This window comes from Pinus tabuliformis, chromosome Q (assembly GCF_031772625.1).
Source record: "Pinus tabuliformis cultivar Carrire ecotype Pingquan chromosome Q, CPIR1, whole genome shotgun sequence".
In the NCBI taxonomy this organism is placed as follows: domain Eukaryota; kingdom Viridiplantae; phylum Streptophyta; class Pinopsida; order Pinales; family Pinaceae; genus Pinus; species Pinus tabuliformis.
The window spans coordinates 1,059,557,256-1,059,569,380 of NC_142296.1; the positions used below are offsets into that span (position 1 = coordinate 1,059,557,256).

General features: G+C 42.9%; 1 protein-coding gene across 2 annotated transcripts in view; it reads left to right on the forward strand.

Moving 5' to 3' along the window:
* LOC149223158 (uncharacterized) overlaps positions 1–12,125 on the forward strand; it is a 159,828-nt gene that overhangs the window by 93,143 nt on the left and 54,560 nt on the right. For both annotated transcript variants that reach the window (XM_089385777.1, XM_089385778.1), the window contains exons 4-6: positions 510–605; positions 782–907; positions 1,408–1,670. In XM_089385777.1, coding sequence (XP_089241903.1) covers positions 510–605; positions 782–907; positions 1,408–1,670 — 485 coding nt within the window. The remainder of the gene's footprint in view (positions 1–509; positions 606–781; positions 908–1,407; positions 1,671–12,125) is intronic.

Genomic DNA, 12,125 nt, shown 5'->3' on the forward strand with positions numbered 1-12,125 from the left:
GATGAAGTTTGGGAGAACGACAAATGAACCTTGAGCTTTGATACCATAAAAGATAGGATCTTACAAATCAATACATCAATTAGTGCACCAACTCTAACATTGCAATTGGATTTAATATATAGCTGGATGTCACCTCAAGCAATTTACTAATCTTGATGTTTGTAGTAGATAAGAGTTCCCACCAAATATCTTGGACACACTAATCTGCAACAAGAATTTGTTATTATTATTATTGAGTATCTTATCTTTATTAATCTAACATGAGTTTGTCTCAAAAGAATCCTTCTAACAATTGGCATGTGGGAGATCATATATTTGCTCATTATATAAAACTCAGGAACTTTTTAGCTCTGGATTCCTCAAAAGTTATAAATTGTTAACCCACTAGTTGAGTAATAATGTAAAATAAAAGTGTTACCCAGTTCAGTAACAATGCACAATATTGACTGTTTTGGAATTTAGCAGTTACATCAATATATTGTTAATGCTTACATTTTTTTAAATGATAGCCCTTGAAGAATGGCGGAGGAAAAAGCTTGAAGAAGCTAAGAAACGTGAAGCAATGAAAGCCAGTGTGAATTCCTCCACACAAGCCGAAGATACTGGTATGCATTTTTTCTATTCAACTTATTGTGACTTCAACTGATAGCTTGTCCGTTAGTTTTGGTGGCATATTATTTTTTTGTGACATCAGGTTCTTTTCCTCCCCACTCCTTTTGGTCCATAGCTCCCAAATTTGGGCATGTGTTTATACATTATGTATTGGAGTTCCCATGAACAGAGATGGTGGCAAAAGTATTGGAGACTGACTGGGGCCCTGTGTTGGAGGAAGCTGGCTTCTCATTACCTCCCGAAGCTTCAAGCAAGGATAATAGTGGAAAGATGCTGGAGGATGGACCTGAGATCGGTAATGAATATATGGGCAGTCTTAGTTTGGTGTTTTCACTTTTGATTTCTTGGGATTTTGACTACTAGGTTAACATCACCAAATTATTTTGTCCTCTTCACTGCATTGTCTTGAATTGAGTGTGTTTTACAAAGTATTCATATGGCAGTCTTATCTATTTTTAAGTGTATGACTTGAGGATTATGGTTTCCTGACAACTTGTCTAGGTTCCTTTTTTCAGCATATTTAAGGTTATTGCTATGTTGCTAAATTTAACAATTTGATTACTTACGTGCTGGAGAATGGAATTTAGCATTTTGCAGTGAAGAACTGTTAAAATTCAAAGTATTTCTTTTTAACATCTGTTTTCTTTTCCACCTTTCCCCAGGTGTGTTATTTTTGAATGAATTATTTTGTTTCTTTGTTACTTCAATTTGTCCAAGGGCAGCAAGGATTCAGAGAATCCTAGCTTAAGATGGTGCAATTAAAGCCTTATGCATAGTTTCATATTGTTTCTGCAGAAGATGGAATCATACCTGGCAGGCCACTTCCTTCTGAATGCCATGCGGAACCACATACAGACTATGATGGAGCTGCAGTTAAATGGGGTTTGATGCACCATAAAGAAAGTGCTGCAGATTGTTGTCAGGCTTGCTTGGACCAAGCAAAAAATGCTAAAGAAGGTGAAAAGAAGTGTAACATTTGGGTTTACTGTCCATTTGAACCTGGTTGCTATTCTCCAGATATATATCAGCACAAGCATCAAGAATGCTGGCTAAAGCAGGTAGAATTCTCATGCTTTCTCTATTGGATATCCTGCATCTTCTGCTATGTGGCTTCATAGAGGAGATTTCCTGCAAAATTTGTTTATAATCTAAAACCACATTTGTGAAATTTCTTGTAATTGTTAAAAAATATCACAACAAACGGTTTTGATTCACCTTTTGTTAAAGGTTTTGAACACTTGGTCATCTCCTTGTTGAGTTGGAGAGGCCAACAAGCGCCTTGTATTACTGACCTCTGACTTCTTTACACATTGGACACACAATATACCTGGAAAACCCAAAATGGGCACAAACCAACAAACTTGTTCTATTAAGAACTTGGGCTCCCATACCAGGGATAATGGCCTAGTAGAGGAAAGATACAAACAATTGAGTAACCTCACTGCTACTCCCTAACTGCCCCTTGCTCCCTTCGTCAGGCCCTGCCCAACTTGGCGCACTGGACTATCACACTCCTCCTGCGGCTAGTGAAGCTGAATGGTGTCTTCACGTCACCTTTAGATCTCCTTTTATATCTTCACCTCACCTTTAGATCTCCTTTTATAACTTGTCAATGATTAAAACCCTAACCCTAGAATTTAATTGCTAGATCTTAATGGCTAACCCATTTTGAGTTGGAGAGGCGAACCATCGCCTTGTATTACCGAACTCTGACGTAAAGAGGCAATGGGATGGAGACTGACAGTGTTGATGGAGTCTAGTTGGAGGAGCCGACTTGAAGGCTTGGTCAACAATGGATGGCATGCTAAATTTCCTCAAATCTAGCACTAGGCAGAAAATCACAGACAAACCCTTACACAATTTATCAATTAATGCTTGGCTAAGTTATTAATGAAAAATGCATAACGAAAACACATAAATCATCTTTACACATTGGACACACGATATACCTTGGAAAACCCACAAAGGGGACAAACCAACAAACTTGTTCTATTAAGAATTTGGGCTCCCGTATCAGGGATAATGGCCCATTAGAGGAAAGATACAAACAGTTGAGCAACCTCGCTGCTACTCCCTAACTGCCCCTTGCTCCCTTCGTCAGACCCTGCCCAACTTGGCACACTGTACTATCACACTCCTCCTGAGGCTAGTGACGTTGTATGGTATCTTCACCTCTCCTTTAGATCTCCTTTTATAGCTTATCAATGACTAAAACCCTAACCCTAGCTCTTAATGGCTAAGTGTTATGCTCTTAACCTGCAAAAAGATACCCAAATACAGAATATGCGAAGAAAGATACCTAGAACATAGAATAGTGAGAGACAACAACAAATATTTTATTATTCAGAAAGCAATGTTCACTGGCCTCTTCGAGGGGCAACCTCCAATAGAGCAGAGCTCGATACAAAAATAAGACACGATGCTCCTCGCAGGGAGTCTCTATCCTTTATATATGACTCATACATGCAATACCATGGATCAATACCATGGGTTTAATTAATACCATCTATCTAATGCCATGGCCCATTTGCAACTAACTGCGGTTCCGTCATTAATTGCGGGTTAACCACTTACAATTATTAATATGGGCTTTATTGACTCTTTACTATGACTCGATCCCACTACATAAATAAGGGGGTTAGGGTGGGACCCTAACATGCCCTCCCCCTTAAGAATAGCCTTGTCCTCAAGGCTGAAGCTGCGGAAACTGCTGAAGAATAGTGGCTGGTTCCCAAGTTGCATCTTCCAGAGAGGTGTCTTTCCACTTGACAAGAACTTCCCTAATCATGCGGCCACGCAGGTGCCTTTCTCGTGTGTCTAGGACCTGTTCAGGTTGGAGCCAGATTGACCCTTCCTCGTCCAATTCAGGTAGACTGGTTTGAATTTTGCAATTGTTCCCAATCACTTTCTTGAGGCATGAGACATGGAAAACTGGATGGATTTTTGCAGTAGGCAGCAAAGCCAGCTTGTAGGCTACTTCTCCAATGCGCTGAAGTACTTGATATGGTCCGTAGAATTTTGGAGATAGTTTCTGACAACCCTTGTCTTTGAGTGATGTTTGCTTATATGGTTGCAGCCTCAAAAAGACCTGATCCCCTTCTTGAAATTGGCGCTCTGAGCGATGCTGGTCTACCTGTTGCTTCATGCGGTTTTGAGCTTGATGAAGATTCTCTCTAAGATGGGCGAGCATAGTTGCGCGGTTTTGTAGGAGTTGATCCACTGCTTATACCTTTGAGCACCCCTTGATATAAAAAGTAGGAGAAGGAGGGAGTTGACCATATACTGCTTCATAGGGAGTCATTTTGGTGGTGGCATGATAGTTGGTGTTATACCACCATTCAGCCAGAGGTAACCACTGTACCCAAAGATGTTGCTTTTCTGAAGTGAAACACCTAAGGTAGGTTTCCAGACATTTGTTGACGGCTTCAGTTTGACCATCTGTTTGTGGATGATAAGAAGTACTAAGTTTTAGTTGGGTGCCTTGTAGCCTGAAGAGTTCCTGCCAAAAATTACTGGTGAAGATCGGGTCGCGATCAGACACAATAGAAGTGGGCATGCCATGCAATTTGAAGATCTGATCCATGAAAGATTGAGCGACCAAAGTCGGTGTAAACGGGTGGGGTAGGGCGTAGAAATGAGCATACTTCGAAAGTCTGTCCACAACCACCATGATGACTGACTTGTTTCCTGACTTTGGAAGACCTGTAATGAAATCCATAGAAACCTCCGTCCATATTGCTGCCGGGATGGGCAACGGTTGTAATGTGCCTGGTGCTTTGACGGTCTCCCCTTTGTGGCGTTGACAGACATCGCATTCTGCTACAAAAGTAAGAATGTCCTTTTTCATGCATGTCCAAAAAAATGGTCTTCTGGTGCGAGCATATGTCTTCTGAAAGCCTGAATGTCCTGCAATGGGGGATGAGTGCAATTCTGCCAAAATGCGACTTTTGAGGGTGGATGTTGGTGATATTACGACTCTGTCCCTGTAGCGAAGAATCTCATCCTGCCACGAGTAGCCCTTGGTGGAATTTGGATCCGCCTGCAATTGAGAAATGAGTTGGGAGAGCCCGGGATGTGAAAACCATTCCCTGCGAGCCTCTTCAATCCATTCTGGAATGGGAAGGGAAATTGCTAACAGGGTACTTCCCTCCTCAAATTGGCGAGATAATGCATCTGCTACACTATTTTCTTGCCCTTTCTTGTAAATGATCTCATAATCATATCCAGCATTTTGGCGAGCCATTTATTTTGTTGTGGGGAGGATAGGCGTTGCTCCAAAAAATATTTAAGACTGTGATGGTCTGTGCGGATTTGGAAATGTCGCCCCAATAAGTAAGGTCGCCAGGTCTCTACTGCATGTAAAATGGCCATCATTTCCTTCTCATAGGTAGATTGGCCCAGATTCTTCCCACTTAGTTGTTGGCTTGTGAAGGCCAAAGGTCGCCCTTCTTGCATTAAGACCGCCCCAATAACCGTACCCGAAGCATCACATTCAATGACAAAAGATTTGGTGAAGTCAGGGAGTGCTAAGACTGGAGTGGAACCCATGGCATTTTTGAGAGCTGTAAATGCCTGTTGTGCGTCCTCATTCCAGAAGAATGAATTTTTCTTCAGGAGTTGACCGAGGGGCTTCGCTATGCGACCATAATTGTGGACAAATTTGTGATAATAGCCTGTGAGACCCAAAAATCCTCTCAGGCTCTTCAAGGTCTTAGGTTGAGGCCAATCCTGCATTGCCTGGATCTTTTTGGGGTCCACCTTGACACCTTCACGCCCCACAATGTGGCCCAAATACTCAACTTCTTCCATTCCAAACGAACACTTGGACATCTTAACAAATAATTTGTGCTTGCGGAGCAGTTGCAAGAGTAGATCTACATGCTAAAGATGTGCGGCCCAAGTGCAACTATAGATGAGGATGTCATCAAAGAAGACAAGGACAAATTTCCTGAGATATGGTTTGAGAAGGTGGTTCATAAGGCTCTGAAAAGTAGATGGGGCATTACAAAGACTGAATGGCATGACCGGGAACTCATAATGGCCTTCATGAGTTTAGAAAGCAGTCTTTGGAATGTCGACTTCCTTCATGCGAATTTGGTGGTAGCTTGAGCGAAGATCCAGCTTAGTGAAGAATTGAGCCCCATTGAGTTCATCTAGCAAATCATCAACCACCGGGATGGGAAATTTATCTTTGACTGTCAACTTATTGAGGGCCCTGAAGTCTGGACACATCCGCCACTCCCCATCTTTCTTGAGCACCATGACCACCGGTGATGAATAAGGACTAATGCTGGGACGAATGACACCTGCTTCCAAAAGTTCCTTGATTATTTTTTCTATTTCATTCTTTTGGGTGAACGGATATCTGTATGGGTGCACATTTGGGGGTTGGGCCCCTGGAACCAAGGTGATGCTATGATCATGTTCCCCTCTCGAGGGTGGAAGCTCATGAGGCTTGTCAAAGACCGACAGATGGTTATTTAAAATCTGTTGCATCTCAGGATGAATCGGCAGAGACTTGGTTTCGACTGCTTGGATGGCATTAAATTGAGCTATAACTCCATGATGGCCCTTTTTTAGCAATTTTTCCATCCTATGCGAGCTGATGATAGAGGGAGCTCCCGCCTGGAGTCCACGGAGGGTATGTGTGGAGTTGTTCTGCTTAAAACTCATATATAACTCCTGGAAATCCATTGTGATTGGCCCAAGGGTGCGAAGCCATTCAGCACCGAGGACAATGTCGCACCCTCCCATGTGTATGGCAAACATGTGGGTCTTCAACTGATAATCCCCCATTTGAAGTTTGACATTTTCATAGCGGCCTTCACATTTCATTGTGCCCCCATCCGCAATTTGGACTTGGAAGTTAGAAACTGCTCGTACAAAACAATGCACTGCTTTCGCGACTTTTTGATGGATGAAATTATGTGTACTTCCACTATCAATCAAGACTACTACTGGGCGATGTTTAATAAAACCTCTGATTTTGAGAGTTTGAGGTGAAGAAATCCCTGCCAAAGCATGCAGCGAAATAACTGGTTCGTCAGGGACATTGTCCTTTTGGTTGTCCTCTTCTACCACCTCATGTTCCTCCAGTGGTGGATCTTCCTCCGATGAGCTGTAATCAGTGGCATCAATTTGAAAAAATTTGGGCTCCTTGCATTTATGACCTGGGGAGTATTTTTCATCACAGTAGTAACATAATCCTTTCTTTCTTCTTTCGGCCATTTCTGCAGGTGACACCTTTTGAACCTTAAGTGTTTGAGTTGTGCTGTGAGCTTGTGGGGGGCGACCCTTAGCGGTGAAATTTGGGTGACTGTACTGGGCTGCTAACGCACGTTCCACGTTACGAGCTACCTTGCAAGCCTCCGTCCATGTGGGAGGGTGGTGCAGTAGGACGTGGGCTTTTATGGCTTCTTTAAGATCGCTGATAAAACATTCCGTGTAGAACACATCTGAGAGACCCCTAGTGTGGAAGGCTAAAGCTTCAAAGGCTGTAACATATTCATCCACTGTGCTAGTTTGTCGGAGCTTAGTAAGACGACCCAAAAAAGAAGATTCCTGGTTAAAGCGTTCTGTAAGAGCTTTTTTGAAGGTGGTCCAAGTCACAAAAGTTCCATTGCAACTTTGATGCCATTCCCACCATTGCCACCTTTCATTGTCCAAGTACATGCTTCCCACCATAAGTTGAGTCTCATTATCTAAGATGTTATTCAGATTGAAATACTGCTCCATTTGTGCTATCCATGCTGCCGGGTGAGAACCATCAAATTTATGCATATCCAACTTGGGAGGTCGCGGACGGGATTGTTGGTGGGGGCCCCAGAGGTGAAGAGAGTGGCTAGACTCACCCTCACTGTGTCCATTGCCAATATACGCCTCCTCGTGGGCTTCCTCCTTGCCCTTCGGGATTATGCTAGTTAGTCTGTCAAGCTGAATTTGGAGGGATTGCAAGGTTTGTTCAAGTTTGTCCATCCTCTCATTGGCCATAGCTTGAGCTCTAGTTTCTACCATGCACCGACCTGATGTTCTTGAAATTTGGGACCGCCCAAAATTTTTTTCACTAAGAATTGAATGGTACCACCGTGCTCAGCTCGTCGTCCTGATTCTGATGGGCTAGATCACCAATAAGCGCCCCGGGAGATCTCAGACTTTTTTTTTTGTCTGAATCCTTCCTTAGGAATACTGCAGTAACTGAATCCTCAAAATGTCAATGCTGCCAAAAGTCCTGCGAAAATCATGCCCCGGTATAGGAACCCCACACAACTACTCAGATTCGGTGGATCTGAGAGATCTGAATGGCGGATCGGATAGCTCTGAGCGGCGGAACAGATTGCTGTTGCGGATCTGATGGATCTAATAGATCGGAATGGCTGGTCGGAACTGCAGGACTGATGTCTGCTGCTGCTGCACCCCTTTGCGCGAGCGGATCTGGCAGAGATGATGCGTGATCCCAAGATAGAAAAGGGAACTATGGTCTCGAGGAGTGTCAGGTGCTACAGATCGCAATATACATAAGGGTCTGACAGTAGTACTCGGCCCAATGTTTCAGGGCTCTAACTAAGGAGGATCAACTGTACCCTTAGCCGTACAACCCGACTACCCTATCGTACGGGCGAGTAATCTCTCCGAGTGCTGTTCTCGGTGTACTGTAGCAGCAAGACGGCCGACGGTTTATCTATGGTGAGGTTGCAGAGGAGCTAAGGGGCTTCTGATATACCCAGAAGGTACTTGGAAGATAGTCCGTACGCGGTTCTGTCTAATGCGCTACTACTCGAAGGGGTACCCACAGGGGTTACAAGGGAGTCCAACAAGCGTGACCACCTCTTGTATTTCCTGCGTGCATGCCTCCCCAAATCCGCAGGTTTATGCGCTCAACGATAGATCCCGTGGTTTAAAGACGCTGGAACACGTCTCTAGCCAAAATTTTTTTTGCTAAGAAATGGAGATCCCACCGGCCCTGGAAAGTGCTCTGGTACCACTTGTTATGCTCTTAACCTGCAAAAAGATACCCAAATACAGAATATGCGAAGAAAGATACCCAGAACATAGATCAGTGAGAGACAACAGCAAATATTTTATTATTCAGAAAGCAATGTTCACTGGCCTCTTCGAGGGGGCAACCTCCAATAGAGCAGAGCTCGATACAAAAATAAGACATGATGCTCCTCGCAGGGAGTCTCTATCCTTTATATATGACTCATACATGCAATACCATGGATCAATACCATGGGTTTAATTAATACCATCTATCTAATACCATGGCCCATTTGCAACTAACTGTGGTTCCGTCATTAATTGCGGGTTAACCACTTACAATTATTAATATGGGCTTTATTGACTCTTTACTATGACTCGATCCCACTACATAAATAAGGGGGTTAGGGTGGGACCCTAACACTAAGATTAAATCTTGCCATCTCAAGATCAACAGTTGTTAGTTAATCTCTCATTGGGATCACTTAAATCACTTGAGTGACTCAAATTTATAATAAATCCACTTTTAATCATTAAATACAAAATGTACTGTTATCATTCCAGGAAACTCTCCTAGGTTGCAGATCGGAGATGTCTGGTAACATATAATCTTTAATATTGTTCTCAGAACTATTGGAATAAATGATGGTTTGGATCAAGCCAGATAACCATTTCAACTATGTTTTTACTTAAGACATGCATGAACACCCTCAACTTACAAGGCTTTAGACCACTAATGCTCAATAGTTTGTAGATTCAATGAATGGATGGAGAATACTGACCATACCGGCAAATGCATACATAAACATAAATGAATGGCTAGCTACAGGCAACAAAAGAGAATACTGACTGTACTGGCAGATGCATATATGACCACATATGAATGGCTAGCTACAGGCAGTAAAAGAAGCTTGCAAATCTAATTTATCAAAGCAGAGATAAGATGACAGTTATCTGGCCTTAGACACAAAAGAAAACATGAACAAACTGTTCAAGTGTAAGCTTAGAAGTTAGAACAGAAGAGAAAATGGAATATTGAACATATAACAACAAAAGAAGCTTCTATTGCTAATGAATGAAGATGAGACGCTTGAGTAGCAAAGTCTCTACAGTCTCCAGAGGTTGAACCCGTATTACATCTTACTTTCAGATATTTATAGCTTTTTACAATGCTCTTGAGCCTTCTGAGGCTGGAGAGGTCTCAATCTATCTGATCTGTCTTGTTAATTGATGATTCCCTCAATAGGCAAACATGGCTCAAAGGTTTTCTTCTTCTGACAGAGGAATAACCACCTTCAGATATTTTGGGTAGTTTGTTGTGCTGTCTGGGAGCTCTCTCGTGCCAGAGATGCTCCATGGTGTTCGTTTTGATGAGCTGTGCTGTCTGCTCCATGATCATTCTGTTTGTTTGGACAAGCTGCGCGTGCTGTGGCTCCATAATCACTTTCCGGCCTTTGCTTTTCCGACAAACTGTCTCCCAGACTATGCTGTGAGGTGGAAAGGGTCCTCAGGCCTCTGTTTTCCCTTTGAAATGCAAACAATGACTGCTTTTTGTTATAAACAGAGAAATGATGCAATACTGAAAAAACCCGCCCATTTCTGTTTCTTTCGGACTTCAACAGTCCTAAAAAATGATTAATTCCTCTATCGGGTCCACCCTTTGGGTCGTTGCATATCGCAGCCGGCCGGGTTCGTTGCTTCCTTTGTATTTTGAATTACGCTTGAAAAACGCTGAAAACCCATGAAAACGGCCCTTGGCGGACTTTAAATAATATATATTTCACTTTTCGGACCGTTTCGGGTCTGGGACTCATCGCAATTGACGCTGCTCTATTTCCTTTTGTATTTCGTTATATAACGAAATACACGAAAAATGCATTAAAAATGGCTTTGGCGCGGACCTGAAATCTTATATATTTTGCTTCCAAAACCCATCGGGTCCCGGTCTTATTGCATCGCGCACATATATGTAAAGGCCCTGCTCCTTAAGGTTTCTGCCGATAGCGATCGGCGATGTAACGTGGGCCGTCGATCTGCACGTGTGATCGACGGTCCACGTTTAATCGCCGATCGCAATAGCTCATTCCCCCTGGTCTGTGCCGATAATCGCTGACTTGCCTTTGGTGATTGCGACCCGCCGATTTGATCATCGACGATCGCTAGTCGGCGGCGTCTTGCGCCGATTGCCACTGCCCGCCTGTGCCGATCAGATCCACTGATGCGATTCGCCGCTTAGATCTGGGCCGTTGATTGGCCAGATCTAACGGCTACTGTGCCTTCTCAGTTTTAAGCCTGCGATAATGGTTTTTTGACTGTTTTAATGCGTTTTTTGCCTCCCAATAGTGCATTTCTGCCCTTCCAAGGGCTCTCCTCCCTCGCTTGTTTCGATCTTTGGATGATCTTAAGCACTTTTGAAGACTTAGGGAGTGCTTTGGAGCATATTTGGATCCATTTGCATGATTTTAAGCAAACTTTGGAGACTTTGGGAGTGTTTTGGATCCATTTTTGGGCCAAACGCCAACAAAGCTAACACTGGCTCCTTCTGGGGATGAAATCCTCCCTGTGAGGTTTCAAGAACTACAGAACAATGCCTTTCCTGTAAAAAACAAGATCAAATCTTCCTCCTAGTGTTGCATTGGGCATGGAGTCTATTTAGCATGAAATAAAAATTTGAAAAAACATATTTACAATACCAAGGCTTGAAAGCCTTAACTGAAATAAAGTTTCAAAAACTGCCCATTGACTGGGCCATCAAAAACATCTCCTCCTTCCTTTGATGCATCCCTTTTGAGAAAATAGTCACCAAACTGAAAATTGACCCTTTTTACCTTTCTATCAAAGGTTTCTTTATCTTGGTCAATGTGCATATCAGCAAAATCATCAAAGACTTGCAAAAGCCTATTGATTTGATCATCTACTTCAAAAACTTTCCAGCGTTTGACATTATCATGCAGAGATGGTCTATATTTCTGATCTGATAATCACCCTATGAGTGACCTCAGTTAAAGATTTATTAAAGGAAGGTATTACAGACTCATATGTTGGTGTGTGTCTATGTTATTTAAGCAACGGATCGATCAGATTGCAAATACACAAACACTTGAAATGGAAAACAACAGAGAAACACATTAAGCAAATACAAGAACACAAGAAATTAATAAGGAGTTCACCCTATCCTCTAGGGCTACATCTCCGGTCTAGCTCTCAGTGGTGGCCTTCTTTTTATTGTGTCTTGAAGTAGAGAATTACAATGAAGGAGCTCAATATGAGTATCTTGAAACAGAGTGGCTTGGCAGGGTGGTTCTTGGATTCCCCAAACCACTGGAGGACACAAACTCTCTTCCTTACCAGCTCTTTGACCTCTCTGGTCTGACAGATCCTCTCAAGGATGGCTTGAGTCTTTCAAGCTCTCTGGTGCTCGACGCTGTCTTTGGTCAGCTCGGCCCTTCTGTCTTCTTTTTGCTTTTTGCTTCACTGGTTCTTCTCTTCTTTGTCTTCTGTCTTCGGTGTTCCAACTTTTGGTTCCCGACTCCTTT